General features: G+C 34.0%; 2 protein-coding genes across 3 annotated transcripts; one reads left to right on the top strand and one right to left on the bottom strand.

Annotated features, from left to right (window-relative positions):
* The first annotated feature begins 601 nt into the window (after nt 1-601).
* On the top strand, nt 602-2,786 carry LOC120073769 (Tetratricopeptide repeat (TPR)-like superfamily protein). Its single transcript, XM_039026597.2, has one exon. The coding sequence runs from the start codon at nt 774-776 to the stop codon at nt 2,694-2,696; it is 1,923 nt and encodes a 640-aa protein (XP_038882525.1). The 5' UTR covers nt 602-773; the 3' UTR covers nt 2,697-2,786.
* A 261-nt stretch (nt 2,787-3,047) lies between these two features.
* Nucleotides 3,048-15,076, bottom strand: HOS15 (WD-40 repeat family protein). Of its 2 annotated transcripts, none has more exons than XM_039026599.2 (14): nt 14,745-15,076; nt 13,101-13,246; nt 12,453-12,879; nt 11,935-12,023; nt 11,738-11,784; nt 10,843-10,993; nt 8,895-8,958; nt 4,894-5,052; nt 4,691-4,812; nt 4,433-4,507; nt 4,170-4,223; nt 3,825-3,898; nt 3,665-3,739; nt 3,048-3,545 (listed from the first exon to the last, which is right to left on the bottom strand). In XM_039026599.2, the coding sequence occupies exons 1-14, from the start codon at nt 14,803-14,805 to the stop codon at nt 3,326-3,328; spliced, it is 1,764 nt and encodes a 587-aa protein (XP_038882527.1). In that variant the 5' UTR covers nt 14,806-15,076; the 3' UTR covers nt 3,048-3,325. The 2 variants fall into 2 exon arrangements, with proteins under 2 accessions (XP_038882527.1, XP_038882526.1); XM_039026598.2 differs by having other exon boundaries at nt 11,935-12,029; nt 14,745-15,069.
* Nucleotides 15,077-20,264: the final 5,188 nt, after the last annotated feature.

Below are 20,264 nucleotides of genomic sequence, written 5' to 3'. Positions count from 1 at the left end.
TTGCAAAACACTTGTATGCGGGCCTAATTTGTTAAACTTGTTAAGATAAATCTACAAAAAGACCTTTTATTATTGAAAATTGTCTAAAAGTTCAAATGTTTATATTGGAAGTTTGAAAGCTATGAATAAGAAATTATGAAAAAAAACAAGTACAAATTTCAAAAACAAACTAAAAGCTAAGACTCCATTTGGTAACTATTTAATTTTTTTTGTTTTTTGTTTTTGAAAAATTAAGCCTATGGACACTACTCTTACCTCTAAATTTTTTCTTTTGTTATCTATCCTTTTACCATGGTTTAAAAAACCAAGTCAATTTTTTAAACTAAAAAAAAAAATTAACTTTTAAAAATTAGTTTCTATTTCAAAATTTGGTTAAGAATTCAATCATTGTATTTAAGAAAGATGCAAATAAAAAATGAGAGAAAATAAGTTTAATTTTCAAAAACTAAAAACGAAATAGTTACTAAATGTGACGGATCCTAATTTTTAAAATTAAATGTTTCAAGTTAAATTTCTAGATTTCAAAGTCCAATTTTAATAATCTTAAAAGTTTTAGACTCTTTTTACCATTAAACATTGGAGGGTCCAGTTTAAAGGGTAACTTTTGCAATTTCTCCTAAAACAACATTTAGAAAACATATTTCTACTGAATTTTTTTTTTTTTCTTTTTGGTTAGTTTCAGAGATTTTCCAGAAAATATCCCATTGAATTGAACTTCCATATTTGTCCCATGAATTTCCATGGCGCCAAATGCTTGAATTAAACCGCAAACGATGCCGTCTTCTTCCTTTCTCACAGCGTCACCTCCACCGCCGCCGCCAATTTTCACCACTAACCGTTCGTCTGTCTTACCATCTTCTTCTTCTACCGCCAGAACCTCCGATCCTTTCCAACAAGTAGAAAGGTTTGCCTTACTTATCGATAAATCGAAATCCATTCCCCGCTTGCTTCAAATCCACGCTTCTCTTCTCCGCCACAGGCTTTACCACAACCCCATCTTAAATTTCAAGCTCCAACGCTCATACGCCGCTCTCGGACGCCTTGATTACTCGGTTGCCGTCTTTAACACCTCCGATGAACCCAATGTCTTTTCGTTTAGTGCAATTATCCACAGCCACGTACAATGTCGATTATTTGACCAAGCTCTCGGTTACTATTCGCAAATGCTAACCCGTGGTGTGGAGCCCAATGTTTTCACCTTCTCTTCAGTCTTGAAATCCTGCTCGCTCGAACCCGGAAAAGTCCTCCATTGCCAAGCAATAAAGCTCGGGTTCGATTCTGATTTGTATGTCAGAACGGGATTGGTCGATGTATACGCAAGAGGGGGCGATGTGGTGTGCGCACGCCAGCTGTTTGATAAAATGCCTGAAAGAAGTTTGGTTTCTCTAACGGCCATGCTTACTTGCTACGCGAAGCTGGGGGAGCTTGACGAGGCACGGGCTTTGTTCGATGGAATGAAAGAGAGAGATGTGGTTTGTTGGAATGTGATGATTGGTGGATACGCGCAGAATGGTCTTCCCAATGAATCGTTGAAGCTTTTCAGGCGAATGTTGGTGGCGAAAGCTATTCCCAATGAAGTAACTGTCCTGGCTGTGCTTTCAGCATGTGGGCAACTTGGAGCCCTCGAATCTGGAAGGTGGGTTCATTCGTATATTGAGAATGAGGGCATTCAGATAAATGTTCATGTGGGCACCGCACTTGTTGATATGTATAGCAAATGTGGTAGCTTGGAAGATGCACGTTTGATATTTGATGGGATTCGGGATAAAGATGTAGTCGCCTGGAATTCGATGATTGTTGGGTATGCCTTACATGGATTTAGCCAACATGCATTGCAGTTGTTCGAGGAAATGACTGAGACCGGATACCGGCCAACTGATATCACTTTCATTGGCATTTTGAGTGCCTGCAGCCATGGCGGATTGGTGGAGGAGGGAAGGAGTTTCTTCAGATTGATGAGAGATAAATACGGAATTGAACCGAAGGTTGAGCATTATGGATGCATGGTTAATCTTCTAGGACGTGCAGGACATCTAGAAGAAGCATATGAACTTGTGAAGAATATGACGATCGCAGCTGACCCGGTTTTGTGGGGAACGTTACTTGGGTCTTGTAGACTCCATGGTAACATCAAACTGGGAGAGGAAATTGCTGAGTTTCTTGTTGACCAGAGGCTTGCAAATTCAGGGACGTATGTTCTTCTTTCCAATACATATGCTGCAACAGGCAATTGGGAAGGGGTTGCAAAGATGAGGACGTTGATGAAAGAACATGGCATTGAAAAGGAACCTGGTTGCAGCTCTATTGAAGTTAACAATAAGGTGCATGAGTTCGTTGCTGGTGAGAGGAAACATCCCAAAAGCAAAGAAATATATATGATGTTGAATGAGATAAATGGCTGGCTCAAAGCTCGAAGATACACACCACAGACCGATGTCGTTTTACATGATCTCAGGGAGGAACAGAAGGAGCAATCGCTCGAAGTTCACAGTGAGAAGCTTGCTATTGCCTTCGGGCTCATCAGTACTCAACCAGGCACCACCATCAAGATTGTGAAGAACCTCCGAGTTTGTTTAGATTGTCATGCCGTAATGAAGTTGATATCAGAAATCACTAAACGTAAAATTGTAATGAGGGACCGGAATCGTTTCCATCACTTTGAAGATGGATTATGTTCTTGTGGAGATTATTGGTGAGATCATTTGTGAAGTGTGCATCCATCAGGATTCTGTGACGAATTATTCGCTATAAAAGTTGTTTACAACGTGAAATGTTTTCATCTGAAATTTGAATCCAGATTAAATGGTCACTAGTTTTAGATATGGACAAAGGAACAAATTCAATTCTACCTGGAGCAAAACTCTACGATGTGAGATTCAACAAATATGATTCAAGAGCAGATTTCATTCGTAAATATGGAGGGACTGAGGGAGACCAATGAAGCAAATCCTAACAGATATACTATTGCTTAATTCCTAACAGACTTGCAAAACAACAAATCAGCTAAGAATTGCCAACCACAGTTATAAATGTTGTACACAAGTCAATGAAACAATCCAAACAAACATACTGCTGCAATACAACAATCAGCTAATAAGAATTGCTAACCACAGTTACAAATGCTGTACACAAGTCGTTGAAACATTGTTGAAACAGGGACCATTATCAATGGAGTGACAATTACACACAACGTGACAAATTGTTATGAAAGAGTTGAGTCTAAGGTCTAGGTTGGAGAACATTCCCCTCCATAGGATATAAGTTCTCTTCCCCATTGAAAAGAAAGAAAAATATGAAGCTAATTCTATTGGAACTTATCAAAATCTCACATTCTGAAATCTAAGACACAAACAGTGTTGTTGGCAAAACAGGCAGCGATTTTATCACCTTCCTTGTTCCAGCAAACTTCAAATATACCCCCATTACCGGTATATGTTTTAACGATCTTGCCTTCCTTAAGTGACCATACGTGCATTGATTTATCAAGAGATCCGCTGGCCAAGTACTCGCCATTTGGGCTGAATGCAACAGAATAAACAGGTTCCCTGGTGATTCAACCAACAGAATTTAGTAGACAAGTCCAGAATTTCTGAAGAATAGGTAAACTAATATACACTTCAATGCTATAAGAATCTTGAACATATTTGGCAATAAAGTATGGTACCTATGTCCGTTTAAACTGCAGATAAGTTTCCCGAGTTCAACATCCCACAGCTTCACTGTTGAATCAAATGATGCACTATAACACAAGCAAACCATGAGGTCAGTCGTGTGAACAGATTATCATAGGTAAAAAAAGAGAGACCATCAACATAGCTAATCACCTAGCCAACACCAACTGCTGGTTCGGATTGTTTGTACCCGGTCCAGTTGGACTCCATCTTATAGTGTATATTTCCTGGAGAAAAGATGCTGACTGATGTATAAAGTTTGTAATAGATAAATTTAAGTATTTTAAATTAAGAATAAAAATAATAATAATTAACTCGATAACCCAACCCAACACAAATTTTGAGGGTTGGGTTGGGTTGGGGACCATGCTTGGGTCATTTGGGTTGCCAACTTGACCAACTTGAATTTTTGGGTTGGTCCAAAAATACGACCTACCCCAACCCATGTATACCCCTGAGAAGTACAGATTAAAGCATATGAACTTGGACCACTGGTACCTTGGAATGTTCCCTCAGATCATAAACATACTTGTCCTGCTTCATACTCCATATCTGCATCAAACTTTCTGGTGAACACAATTGGGGAAAAAATGCCAAGACACAAGATCCAAGAAGCACGTAATGTAACAAATGAATGGGGCATGTGTAAAGCACATCATTTTATTGCCTTAGTTCTTATTTCAAAATCAAAACTAAAGACAAGCTAAAATGCAACCCAAAAATCAGTGGAAAATGAGCCAAAAATTGGAGAAAATACATGCCTTCGCTGTGATATCATCAGAACAGGAAGCCAACAATGATCCTGTGGGATCCCATTTGACACAGTTCACTTCACCCTAAAAAGTGAAAAGTTGCAAAACAAAATTAGCCAAAGAACATGTTACTTGAAACAAAATTAGAAAATTACACTGACCTTGAAAATGAATTTAGATCAAAGTCAATCAGATTCACAACTCACAATTCAAGTAGATAAACAACTAGCTATACCAAACATAAGAGGAATGGGAGGAAAAAGATACCTGATGTCCTGCAAATGTTTTAATAGGACGAGTCTCTCCAATCTTGCAGACATATATCATATTGTCAGTGGAACTTGTTGCAAATGATACATTGTTGCGCCAATCAACATCAAGTGTTGGACCTAAACGTAAAAACCAGCATTATGGCAAACTTTTGCAAAATTTCTTTTTCCTTCAATAACATTCAATGTATTTTATGCAACCTGAATGAAATTCAAACTGTTGCTTCCATTCCTCCGCCTTCACATCCCAAACAATAGCAGTTTTGTCACAGCTTCCAGTGAGAAGATAATCACCCTTCTTGTTCCACTTCAGAGAAAATATTGGTCCTTTGTGCTTACTTAATGTGGTCCTTAATTCACCTAAAGCATAAGTAGAAAGTAATACAACCATTATGAAGTACACAGAGAACTCAGAACAACAAAGTTCAATGAAGGGAATAAAATTATTCCAAATAGGTGTGTCTTGCATCAAGGATTGTCTTAATTGTCATTTCCTTTCCTTATAAAAACTTCTTCTGTGTGTATTCCAAATGTTCATGCGTGAGGCAAGGAGGTCCTCTTACAGGTAGTACTGGATAGTGGATAGTCCTTAGTCAATTAGTTCAAATAGTGATCAAGGTCTCGATTGAGAGTTACAAAAGTTGGTACCAACTACCAAGAATATTCCACCTCTTCTTCAACTGAATACTGATGCTGCCTTTTTCTTCATTTTATTGATGATGAGGTCTTTTGCTGTTTCAATAGTTAGATAGATGAATAGCCCGTTCATGAAATAGTTAAACATCTTGACAATTATTTTGGGTGATATATGCAAAGGATCTTTCTATGTAATTACCAAGTATGTATTCGGCAAGTTTGTAATTCATATACTAACGTATTAAAGTGATCTTGAAGATGAATGGCAGACTCACAGAGAAAATGTTCCAACTGTATGCACATCAAAAGAATGAGTACAAAGTGTAGCAGCCTTCCAAACTCTCCCAAGACTTCACACATCCCCTGTATCTAAGCTTACATTACAACTTATATGTCTATATCAGAACATCCATTCGGGGGGCATTTGGGGCAAGAACTATCCTAAGACTATAATAACCATCTCTTGCTACAGAAAATACTATTTCAAAAACTTCCAATTAACTATAGTAAACATTACTTCAAAACCCCAATTTGCTACTGTATTTACTATTTGCTACAGTTTTTACTATTTTACATCCATCATTTTTTTATTCTTTGCTACAACATTTCTTTCTCAAATTAAAATAGTTTACAACTCAAACACATACTATTATGACCCAAACTAAAATAATCTACACCCCAAACACAAACTATTATAACCCAACTATAATAACCTAGAACTATTATAACCCAACTATAATAACCTAGAACTATAATAACCAACTCCTTACCCCAAAAGCCCCCTCAGTGTTCATCTATGTTCCCTTTTCATGCATCCCCTCTATCTAAGCTTAAATTACAACTTATATGTCTATCAGAACATCCATTTAGTGTTCGTGATTGCTTATTACTGAAACTTAAGATCATCAAAGATCACATCTCTTTCATACAAGTTGCAACTAGTCCACCGAAGGAATGAGGAAAGAAATTGCAACATGCTAAACCAGAGTTGGGAAGAAGTCTGCAGCTCTAACATGTCAACTAAATTGGAGTGACTTCGGTGGTGGCATGATATGAGGTCTGTACTAACATGTCATCTTAAGTTGCCTTAACTTAGCCCTCATTTTCCATTGGCTTACTTTTTCGGTCTGAGAGCAAATCCAGACATTTTCTATTACAAACTGTTTCACCTTTCCCCATGGTGCCCAACCTTCTGCATGCTTCAAGAGGTAAGAAGTTCTCCAACCCCTCAAGATTGTTCCTAGTAATAGTGTCACTTCCCAACAGACCACTTCTCCCCTCTAATAATGGTCCAACTTCACCCTAATAATCCTCCATTCTACTCCTAAGTTAGCTTTAAACCAGCAGCCAAGTTTTCAACAATGAAATCATCCATTGCCTCACACCATTACCAATTTTCATAAAGCATCCCCATTAACATTATTGTGAGGCAAATTAATGTCGTCTATGAAAAGGTTAACGATAACAGTGTTACCTCAGCAACAATTCTTTGTCTCTGTTTCTCAGTTTCTCCTTTATCAACTTCTTCAACTTTTCCAACTTCTTCCAATACCAACATGGTCACCAACCTTTCTCCCTTCTCTAAAGTTGAATGGTTCTCTTGCAAATCTGTTTGTAGCTCAATGATGCATGACCAAATCCTAACTCCAACTTGATGTTTGATGCATGAACTAGACTAACTAATCGCCTCTTGTCTTTCTCTTTTGCAATAACGAAAATTTACTAATAAGTTTTATAGCAACTGGCCTCTGGTTCAAGAACTACATGGATCTACTCTAGTAGGGTATAAAGCACGAACTACTTATTTTGAAAGCAGTTAGTTAGTCAATGATCATGCCGAGTATCATCTATGAATTTCTATGGGCCACATACCTGCATTCGAACATACTAAGAAACTCCTATGAGGGGCTATCAATAGAGGCCTTCATGTGGAAATTATGGGCTATGGTATGAGAGGACTAATCTGGCCTTCTATTATTTAACTTCTCCCTTTGACCGCTTTACATAGCTTATTATATTTTTATGCTCTTTATTATGTAAATGTGCAGACTACAGCCTTACTTCTCTAGTCGCTACTCTGAGATTCTTCTGTCATCCACCATGGGTGGCTGGAATTTTTTATATGAAAAAACCATTGAAAACAAAGGAAAGAAAACATGGCCATACAAAAAAGAAGAGAGGGCCAAACCACAAAAAGAATGGCTCCAGTCCAGAGAAAGCCATGGGTTGCTCAAATTCTACTGTACTTTTTTTTTTTTTTTTGGTAAATTTCATTCATCAATGAAATAGTGAATCATGTTTCTTTCTCTAAAAAAATGAATTATATGCTGATAGTTACCAAACGCTTCTATTAGAATGTTCCACCTTCTGTAATTCTTTTCTTAATGAAAATTAGCATGTGAAAACTAGAATATGTATGCGTGTGTGTACATATATACATATATCCATAATTGTCCGGGCCAAGTTGTATGTTGTTTACCTAACTCTATTACGTTTGGTTGCTAAGGAAACTTGAGGATATTAAATCCTAGTAGGTCTTCATAGCTTTAAATTCATCTTTTTTTTTTTTCTTTTAGGAATATATTCATCAAAATAACCAAAAGAACAGCCTAGGAGCAAAGAGTTGAGGAAACCACCTCCTACGAAACTAATAAAGGAGAGCACTCCCATTGTCAATATTTACGGTGGCTCTTATTGCCAGTAAACCAAGTTAACCAACTCAGTGATTTTTAACACCCAAACATATATATTAACGGTCACATAATACATTTTTAATTTCATAATAGTAATAATAATAAATAAATAATTTAAATAAAAATAATTATTATTATTATTTATAAAACATAAAATAAAAATAATAAAAAATAAAACCTCGTCAAGCTCATTCTTTAAACCTTAGATTGTACAAATGTTTTGATATTCAACTTTCTTTTCTCAATAAATGTTGAATCAAATATACAAATACTTGGTTTGAGATTTCATTAGAACCTTTACTATAAGATACATGATCAGGTTTGTATTTCTTCAACTATTTGCGTGTTATATGTGTTAGGATAATTGCATTGAGTAGCACTTTTAGGGATAATAATTAAGTGTATGACAACATTTTAAATAATTGCAAGTATAACAAAATCTATCGATCACACACTCTATCGCGAATAGACGCCTGCCTACCAGCGATATGGTCTATCACTGATAAACCCCTACTAGTGATATGGTCTATCACTGATAGATTTCAAAAGAATGATCTAAAATTTATTACATCTGCAAATTTTTAGGATTGTGCATCTTGAGCCTGATTGTTATTTTTGCTAATTCAAATATAAAGTCATAATCTAAATTACAGATAGTTTGATGTCTATTTATTTAAATGTTCATATCCTCTGTTTACTAGACTGTGTAAAAATATGTTCACGTCCTAATTCTGAGAATATGGCATGTTGATGTTTTTGTGCCATTTGGCATATTTGATGTTCATGTTCGTAACTCTTGGCAGTGATGTATCTTATTTATACTTCACCTTCTAGAGATAAAATTCTAGGTAACAAATTTATTACAGAGCTTACCGTTGGAGCTCCAAATTCTAGCTTGTCCATCATATGAACCAGTAGCAAGTAGGGTCCCGTCTCCCTACATGATGGAAAAAAGCTATAGCTTTATGATTAGGATAACAAAGCCTTGTGCACAATCTAGCAGCTGATGCAAACCTAAATAAAAAACTTTTGCACATCCTCACAAATTATAGATTTAGGAAAATAAGGAAATTTGTCAATTTGCACACACAATCATAGAAATTAAAATTATATATATAGCACTAAAATAAAGATAAGGCATAGACATGAGACATCATCCCCTCTTTTCTTTTTTTGGGTGCAGAGGGGGATTCTCACACGTACAAAAAAACCAAACCCACAAAACGAGTAAAATGTTGCCTAAATAGTAATTACAAAAGGTCTTTAAAATCAAAGTCCACAAGGAGACATGGAACTTCACAAGGACCAAACAACACTAAGGTCCCTCTCCACCCTCCAAACACTCCACACAAAACCCACAACAGAGTGCACGCCTTAACAGCCCTAACAGGCAGATGGTGGAGGAACTCCTTGATCAAACTAATGATAGTCCTCTGAGGAGCCAACATGAAACTGGAAAAAGCAATTTCACACCAACCTTGCAAACTCACATCTCTAAAGAAGATGATCTAGGTCTTCCTCGGGCTTCCAACAAAGAATTACAATGGAAGGGACCAACTAACAAAAGTAACTTCCTCAAAAGTCTGTCCATAAAGTTCAAATGATTGAGTACGACTTGACGTGAAAGGAACTTAGCTTTCTTCAGAATCTTGATCCTCCAAAAAGCATCAAAGACAGACTCACTACAGGAAAGGGTTCCAGCAGATGCCAAAAGAAAGACTTCAAAGAGGAAGCATGTAATGGATCAAGACTCCAAACAGGAACATCCCTTCTCTCAAGCCTAAAAGGCTAAAACCAAACTCTCCAATCGAAGACAGAAGAGAGAGTTATTTCCCTATCAGTCAACGGTTGATAGAGACCAAATGAAAAAAATACAGAGCTCCCCGAACAAACTAGAAAGTCTTATGAAACAATGTTTAAGGGAAGAAAAATGATAAAGACGTGCAAAGCAAAGAGGTCTATCCTCCACCTACCGACATTCCCAAAAATATGTTCCCTCACCTTCCCCACCACACAAGCAGCAAAAGCTCTAGAGAAACGTCCTTCCAAAGGTTCCAAAAAGTTCCTTTAACCCCACTTGAAAACCAATCAAAGGGATGAGGGTCATGCTTGCTTACAATAACTTCATGCCATAAGGATTCAGGCTCAAGGGGAACCCAAAAAGAAAATTTGAAAAGAAAGAGAACAGCCAGCCTAACTGTGCAACTGACTTCCAATAGAGCCAACAATCCATAAACAAATTTCTTAAACGATAGATCTGCAATAGGCATCTTGCAAAGCTAATAGGCAAATAAACACATACACATCCCCCTCAGTGCCAGTAGCACAAGGGAAAACCCCAAAAATGGTGTATTTCTTTTCAAGGCAGAAGCGTAGTTTTGTTAAACACACATGCCTTTAAATACTGCAGAAAAATGGGTCGTTAAAAGTTCTTCCTTCACATGGAACTAAACTGCCAGAAAAAGCGAATTCAAACTCACCTCACAAACTCACATCTCCAGATAAAACTAAATCTACAACATGAAAGTAACTGAAGCAAAGATTCCTTTGATTAGCAAGATAACTACAAAAAGATAAATAAAACCAAACTACAAAAAAGAAACAGTAAATGAAGCAAACACAACCAGTCCACCAAACCTCACAGAAGAATATATTTAAAAGATAATAACAAGAAAACGGCATCCCTTTCAACAATTACAACAAAAACAACAAAATGAGGTCCTATTCGATAATTACCATCCTGCAGACGGTTTAGAGATGAGAGCTCATCAATAGCATACATGTGTAAATAATTTTTTTTAAGAATGTTCAAAAAACTCACATTCCAATCTAGAGTTGTAACATCTTTGCTCTTCTCGTTAGTTCTACCCTTAACATGCTTCAACACCAACACGTTTAAAGGACCACTTTGAGCTCCAGACCTACTGCTACCATCCGCTATTGTCCAAATGCGTGCTGTTGAGTCTCCAGAACTGTAATTGAAGTAAGAATCTAAAACTGTATATATAAAAGATATAGAAGCCTCATGATCGAAAGACAACCATGATACACATTTCTTGCTAATCTAAGAGGAGGGAGACAAGTCAGACTCTAAAAATATTTCTAATATACATTCTGAATGAGTTTCCTTTTTTCAATTACACTTGAGACATTCCACATTAATGATAGGTACAAAGTAGTGATTATCCAGGAACACAATTAAACACGAGATAACATCCCACGTAATTATTGGTACTAAATAAAAGACTCCAAAAATACTTTATAAACAAACATCCTGCTTTGATTATACAAAAGTATGAAAGTACACACAATATGTCATCCCAAGCTATTTGTCACTTCATAAAAGAAATTTGATTCACCGTAAAACAGATTCAATATTTAATCAAACAAGAGGACCAACTGCCGTGAGAAAAGGTAAGCGAATACCGATTAGCCGATGTCAAATTCCTTTGCCATGCAAAGAAACTATTCCAAACAGAGAAACTGATGTGTCAATGAATTGGTATCAGAAAGGGGAGGAAAACTGAGTGCTACAACTTATAACCAGCATTTAACCCCATACAAACCATCAAACTTTCCTATGGTGGTTCAAAGGCTAAAAAAAGTAATCTGATCAAAATAACAACAGATATTAAAATGTAAGCCCTTCATATTTGTGAGGCCAAAAAAAAAAAAAAAAATTCAAATATTTTTTGTGTATAAAAAAAGGGACCTACCCTGATGCAAGAAGAGAACCTGTTGGATTCCATGCACAGGCACAAACCTAGATGTGGAAAGCAACAGATCGTCACATAGGCATACAGCTGGAATAGAAAAAATTGGGGATAAGGGAGAATATCAAATATCAAACCATTCTTTCGAGGAGAAGAAAAGATCATAGAATAAACAAAGAAGACTGACAAAATATTCCCACCTCGGAAGTATGTCCTTGCAAAATTGTCACATCAGAACTAGAAATTTCACAGGACTGAGATGTTGAGGTCATAGATATATCCATTGGTTCTGGTCCTACGAAATACAATAGTTAATACACAAGTTCAATCATCAAAAAAGTTGAAAACTTGTATGTCTGTCTGTGTAAAGATTGGTGATGAGGGGGAACAACTACAGAACTCGGCCTCTAGTGAGGCAAGAACAAAAACAGTAGTTTAGATTATCCTATTCTAACATTTTGTGACTTCATGTGAAGCATGAACCTTCAGATCCCTTAATAACGCTAACTAAATGTAAGAAACATATACAAGAACTAAATAACTGGCCAAGAAAATGATATGTATTAGATCAAACAGTTCAAAAGAAAACCAAATAGTATCTGAAAAGCACAATCGAGGAAAGGGCAATGGTATGTACAAATAAACTGTGAAAACAACATACAACAGTAATTTCATGGATACAAACATGGACTAAAGAAAGACATTAGGGAAAGGATACCTCCGAAAACTCCATTCTCTCCTTGGTTTGCATGGACCTTTTCATCTTGATCCATAACCATATCTCTATCTGTGAAATTCTCATGTTGCTTTTCTCGCTCCTTATCCTTTTCTATTTTATCTCTATCCTTATCATGCTCCTTATCCCTTTCCAGTCTTTCTTTCTCCCTTTCCAGTCTTTCTTTCTCCCTTTCAAGTCGTTCCTTCTCTCTTGCACGTCCACGTTCAACTTCACTTTCACGCCGTTCCTTCTCTCTTACACGTCCTCGTTCACTTTCAAGTTCTTTATCTAAATCTTTATCTTTCTCTTTATCTTTCAGTGAACTTTTCCTTTTATCTTTGATTATTTGACGCAATTCATGGACATCTTTTGTAATAAGGTCCAAAGGCTGTAGGAATGAAAAATCTTCATCTAGATCTGTGTCATTCTGACAAGATTAAAACAGAAGTATATCAGGTCACAAGCCTGCATAGTTCTTAAATTTTTTTTTAACAAGAAACAAACCACTTCATTAAGATAATGAAAGATGTTACAAGTGAATGAAAGGATACAAACACTAGAAAACAAAATAGAGGATCAGGCCTACATAGTTCTTAAATAGATATAAACATACAAAATTAGGAGAGAGATGAAGTTTATTGAGCTAACATTACTCAAATTAGCTTCCATCTCCAAATACTGAAGCCCTTTCTGTACAACTGTAACTAGAGCACCAGGTGGAACCAAATTGCCATCAATAGAACACTTGTTAATGCCAGCTTCATACCCTAAAGCAAAGGCCGAATGTATAAAACCTAAAAAAGAAACAGACAGCAGGAAGAAAATATTAGAATTTGTTTTCTTTGGTGTAGGATTGGTAAAAAATTCTAAATGCAGAAAATGAAATTTCAGAGAGAAACTAGCCTTTTTTTTATATAAGAAACAACAATTATTTAATAAACTAATATTTAGATAGAAACTTGCAATTGACTCAAGATTTTTCAAACATATTTGATATTATTTAATTAAACTTATATTTAGATTAAATGTATTTTCAGGATTGAGACCTATGCACCTTGACAGTGTCAGAAAAAAGTTAATTGAAAGAAGGAAGTATTAGCTAGAGAAACTAAGCCTAGGCCCTGGTATTTTAACTTTTACCTAGACCAGAAGCATTTGGAGAGGAAGGGTTTATAATGGGAAAGTCTAAAATGTTGGGGGGTCCTCTATATGGAGTCTCCAACATTTTCCACGTTTAAGGGCTATTTGGGCTTTTTTCCCATCTCCGTTCATTTTCAAAATAAGAGGGATTCAGGCAAGGTGAACCCAAGGTATAGGAAGAAGAAACTGTCTGAAAGGAGTTGGGAGGTTTATCTGAGTTGTGAAGTCACAGTTGGAGTTTAGAGGGTTTTTTTTTTCTTTAAAGGATATGAAACTTTTCATTAAGTAAATAAAAAGAGACTACTACTCAAACTACACCACAACAAAATAAAAACCTCCAAGCAAATAGTAAACGAGACAAAACTAGTAAGGTAAAAGAAAACCAAGACAAACACTGTTGGAGTTTAGAGTGGCAGACTAATGTTACAACATTCCCTAAGGAAAATCCTATAAGGGGAACTTTCAAAATCTAAGTAGATATTTAATGGTTTCATTGAAGAGAGTGTGAGCTTTGAGACCCTCACCCTCACTTTGTAAGGGTAGATTTACATGGAACAATTTGCATTCGAAGTGATTTCTGTGTATGAAAATGAAAACATATGTACTTAATTTTTTGTTTCCTTTCAATTGAACTACGAGGAATGACAAAGCCATAATTTGGAAAGCCAGTTACCCAGATTATTGTCATTGTTCACACCAAGCAAGAAATTGGAAGGAACGCCAGGCTCGTGGCCATAGTTAGTGCTTCACTCGCCTATGCAAAGCCTAACCTACTCTAGAACTCACATATTAACACCACATCAAAATACTGAAAAACCTAACAGAACCACACAGTACGTAAAAGAAAAAGGAGAAAGAAACAGAAAGCTCAAGTAAACCAAACGGATAAGAGTTGCATTGATCTACAAAATTAAATTATAGGAACACAAAATTCCTAGCCCTAGCCAGCTCAAAAACGAACCCGCGCTACTACGTTTCTAAATAAATAAAAAATAAATAAAAATCAGCTCTATATCTCCTTCTGTAATAAAAGAGAATTGAATTCCAAAAATTTCCTCATCTATTGAATCTAAAAAGACGAAAAGGCAGCAAACCAAACTAAAATGAAATTCCAAAAAATAACTTAGAAGGAGCTAGAAAGACGAAAGCTACCTGATTCCTGAAGATACCGAAAGACGAGGTAATTCAATTCGACGGAAGTGATGGACGTCATGGCAACAGAACGCCGGCTGGGAGGCCGGAGAGAGGTTAATCAATCATGCGAGCGAGCTGGAGGAGATGAAACAGAGAGATTTTCAGTACGGGCACTTGGAATGAAGAATGAAACGGAAACCCACTTTATGTTAACGGAGATGGAGAGCCGGTGAAACTGCTGCTTTCAGCCTTTCAGGGTGCCGAATAAGTCGTAAAGAGAGGGAAACCACGGTTTGGTGTCGCGTTAACGAGAACCGTCAACGGCATTACGCTATGCCGTCGTAGTGCCCCGCTTAGATGACCCTCCAATCATATACAGCCATCTGGCTGTACAATTCACTTACATTGTCGATCCGTCATTGACAGCTGGGGGAGCCCGTGATTGCAAAATTAGTTTTTTTAAAAAAAACAAAATACTTACTCTTGGTAATTATTTTGTTTCTTAAAATTTTTTAAAAAGTTGTTTTTTTTAAATTGGATCAATAATTCAATTATTATTTAAGAAATATGTAAATTATTATAAGAAATGTGCTGCTTAATTTTTAAAATAAAAAATAAAAAAAATCAAATAATTGCTAAACAAGACTTTAGGTAAAGTAATTTGTGCATTTTACATTCAATCATAATTTGTCACATGTAAAATTCTATTACTAAATAGGACTTTAGGTATAACAATTTGTACATTTTAGATTCAATCATAATTTGTCATATGTAAAATTCTACTACTTATTTTATGAAAATTTTTAATTTATCTAATAAATGTGATGATAATAGAGTGCATGTGAGCATCTTGGATTGATTTACCCAAATTTGCTCAAAAAATTCAATTTAGACAACTTTCAATTTTATCAATTTTAACTCTAAAATTTGAATAAATTTGTGTTTGGAATTGATTTTGAATGGATTAAAAATACTTTCTAATAATTTTAACCATTTTTAGTGTTTAATAAAATAAATTGGAATTAAGTCGATTAAAATCACTCTTAAAACTAGTGTTGGTTTTAGACTATTTTTAAAACCAGTTTCCACTAACTTTTAGATTCTTGTAGAATTAGGTTTCATTTTTTAATAATTATTAAATTTTATTTTTATCCTCATCTAACCAAAAACTATCTAATAATTCTTCACATGTTGAATGCAACCAATTTATTTAAATCATATCATATTCCTTTTGAAAAAAAAATAAAGTTATTTCCTTAATACTTAATTGTTAATCTAGATCAACAAAATATATCATTTAAAAATTATAAATTATATTAAAAAAATCAATAGTAGTTTTATTTTAGTTATTACATCTGAAACACAATCATTTAGCCTTTATTTATAACGGCTATAAACAACATGTTCGTGTCTAAAATTGAAATTTACTAAATATTGTTTTTTTCATGTTAGTTTATTTACTATGTATGATGCACGTATTATAAAATTTTAAAATATAACTTCAATATAAAAGTTGATGTGTGACTTTATCATGACAATTATATTGTACAATTCCTTAATGAAATTAGGATATGTTTGGCGCTCAATTTTAGGTTGAGTTGAGTTTATAATAATTTTCTGTGTTTAGATATAAAGTTAAATTGGGTTAAGTTATGAATATTTGATGTAGTTTTTTTTAGAATAAGTGTTTTTTTTTTAACATAAGAAAATCATACATTTTTATGGTTTTTCGTTATTTTTTACTCCTTGACTTTTGGTTCCACCATTCAACTGCACTCGTACTTTCCCAAATTCTTAATACTCAGTTGAGATGTGAACTCGATAAATCAAGTTATAATTTTCTATATGTAACTATTGCAATTAGTGTTGACAAAATACTATTATTTATATAATTAACAATCGTACAACATATTTTAACGGCTATGAAACATTTGAGTTGAACATGCACAAAAAATAAGGTTATTATTAAGCAATGTCGGATCCATAAATTTTATATAAGAGGGCACCATGTAATAAAAAGACTATAAAGAAAAATATAAAAAGTATTCATAGCTTTGTAAATTAGCTAGTTTAATACATATTACAGTTGTCCTAGGTTTCATGTTTTGAAATCAATTTGTGATGATTTTATTATCTAACTTATCCAATAAATTTTCCTTTATGTATGCTATAAAATAATTATTCATTCATTAATCTCTCATTTAACTACACAATCAAATCCAATTGATTTCTATATAAATTTTAATTCATAAAATTTAATTTATATATTAATCGATTCATAAATTGTAATTATTAAATTATGATCTTTGGGCAGTTCTTCTAAATTGATTTATATACAAAATCTATCGGAGAGGTAATTTTCTTTTGTAAGATGATAACTCTATAATCTCTATTATTACTTTTCTTTTAAAATATCTTTTCATATTTATTTAGGGTTAATTATACAAATGTAATAACAATAACAGTATAATGCTTTATTACATAGATTTTCTAAATATATATATATATAAAAACTAAAACATCGAGAAGGATTTGGAACTTACTTATGCGATATTTATATCTGACGAGTGAGGAAAAAATTTATTTTGTATCTTCCGACTTTGAAATTAAGTAATATATATACAAGTAATGTGAACCTAAAGAGAAAAAAAAATCTTACGAACCAATAAAACTGCTTACTACACAACGTTTGACAAGTATATTGAATCAGATTATATATATCATAAACATATACCATAAATTTATATTAAAAATACAAAAAACGATAATTTAAGGGGAACACGTGCACCTGATTTCTACGTGGATCTGTCAGTACCATCGAGAGTCTATTTGCACATTCACAAATATGTATATATTTATATATATATATATATAACCATGGACAACAACGAGCTGATTTCATGCATACAAAAAAGAAACATTCTTTAAAATAGTCAAGCTTGTCGGTCATATCAAGTATATGCAAATGATACATCTTCATATACTTTGGTGGGATTGTTAATAAGCAATCGATCTTATAGATGTATGTGACAAGTAGGTCTATAAGGATGATCCAATCATCTTCAAATAATCCCTAATGTCAAATTACTATAAAAGATGATCATTAAACACTATAAACTAATAATTTCAAATTTATATTTAAAAATACTTCCACCAGTCAATTTTTCTTTATTATTGTTTTTCTGTTAGTATATGTTTTGGTTGAATTGGTCATTGGAGATAAACAACGAAGTTGATTGCTTCAGTATTCTTTAATTATTTTTCATTAGAGGCTAAGAATTCTTTAATTATTTTTCATTAAAAAGTCAATGATTCAATATATATTGATAAATTTACTCTTAATATTATAATATGGTCATTAAATAAATTGGATCTATCATTTATTTTGCACGTGTCAAAAACTAGGTCACTGCAAGGAAATTTCTATAAAACATTTTTAATCAATTTTACCTTTTCAACTTTTAGGAGTTGTTTGGAGTGTTAAGTTGAAATAGGATGTTTGGAGTGTTAAGTTGAAATAGGATGTTTGGAGTTATATGTCTGTGGAGTTCTGTAGAGTTAATATGTCTGTGTTTGGAGTGTAGAGTTATTTGGTCTGAGTTCATATGTCGGTGTTTGGGGTGCATAGTTGAGTTTATATATTTGGATATCTAATGCAGTTTTTTGAACTATAAATAATATGTTTTTATGATTACTATTTTTGTTTTCAAACTTTTTTATTCAATAATTCTACTTATCTTTATTTGAAAAAATGTGGATTGCAATTTTTTTCTTTCAATTTTTAAAATTTTTCTTTCTTTCTATTTTCTTTTTTTCTTTCTTGGGCAATAAACAACAATTAACCCATTAAATAAAATGAGAAATATTTCTTTCTTTCTTTCTTCTTTTTTGGGCAATGAATAACAATTAACCATTATATTTTTCGTAGAAATATGGTTAAATAAAATGAGAAGTCAAAGATAAATCAAAACTTTTGATTCCAACTGATTTTTCTCCATGAATTTCATTATCATCTTCTTCTTTTTCTTTTTCTTCCTGTTGCTCTCTAATTTTACCATGTCATGATTTTTTTTAATAAAATCTCCCACATCATGTTAACTGCCAATGAAATGTCACCACATTTCTTCAACAACTCCCCTCTCAATTCTTCTAAATGTGAAGGATCATCAAAGAACAAATCTCTATTTTAAAATTTTCATGTAACAACCCGACCTTTCGAGTACTCTGACAAGGATCGTTACAACTAAATACATATTTAAAACTCATATATTTTGACCAAAAAAATTCATTAAAACAATAAGGATAGTTTTTTTCCAAAATAAACTAAAAAATAAATAAATAAAATTTTTATTCGAGGTCCCCTAAAAATAATATTCATAAAGAAAACATTCAAGACATTAAAATTTTCTTTCTCACATTAAATTCTAGTTTCAAAACATTCAAATGACAAAAACATAGATTGAGCGAAAGCGATTTATCTTGTCCCTAAATGGCTCTATCACGGGTCCCATTTGTCACTCGTCAACCTGTTCCTGTCATTCCCTGAAAAACATAAGGGAAGAAATGATGAGTATAACAATATCCAGTAAATGACCTGTTACTGGGCCCTCTAGGTTACCTGTTAGCTAGTTTATCTAGACATCGGTATATATCTATTATATCAGTCGGATCCCGAAGGGGTCACATATCAGTCATAAACGTGATCCCGAAAGAACACGCATCAATCATAGTGTGTAACCCGAAGGTCCACATATCAGTCATAGACATGAACCCGAAGGAACATGAATCAATCATAGTGTATAACCCAAAGATCCACAAATCAGTCATAGACATGAACCTGAAGGAACATGAAGCAGTCATAGTATGTAACCCAAAGGTCCATAAATCAGTCATAGACATGAATCCGAAGGAACATGAATCAGTCATAGTGTGTAACTCAAAGGTCCACAAATCAGTCATAATGTGCACATATATAGTTGTATGTGTACACCTGCCCAGATAAGAGAAACTAACAGGAATCCTATAACTTAGCATGCATCAGTTTTCATATAACTCATGTGTTATATTTTACAGTAGTTTATCTTATGGGTAAAATTTCATATATATCCTTAGTCAACAGTACAATCATCGTAGACAAAGCAGTCTAATCCAGTCAATCAATGTCATTAAATCATGTAGTTCAATCAGTCATAAGTCAAATAAAAAATTAGGATTTCTAAAATAAGTCATGTAGTTCAATCAGTCATAAGTTGTAATCAATATGAGCTCAAACAACCTTAACTTTTATTTGCCCAAAAGGTCATGAACCAAGTCTTAAGTGATAAACCAAAAATTAGGATTTCTAAAATAAGACCAAAATTCCCAATCACTCAATTTACATCATTCATTAAGGCCAAATCTTTATAATTCCAAGGTCCAATTACTTACCTAAATTATCTCGAAATTGATCTCAAATTTGGTGAACAACATCTCAAAATCCTTTGATTATTGAATCAAACCCTATACCAAAAATCAAAATTAATTCCCTCGTTTAGGACA

Source organism: Benincasa hispida, chromosome 3 (genome assembly GCF_027475165.1).
Source record: "Benincasa hispida cultivar pf3 chromosome 3, pf3_genome.v1.1, whole genome shotgun sequence".
Classification (NCBI taxonomy): Eukaryota; Viridiplantae; Streptophyta; class Magnoliopsida; order Cucurbitales; family Cucurbitaceae; genus Benincasa; species Benincasa hispida.
This window is presented reverse-complemented; position numbering and strand designations above follow the sequence as displayed.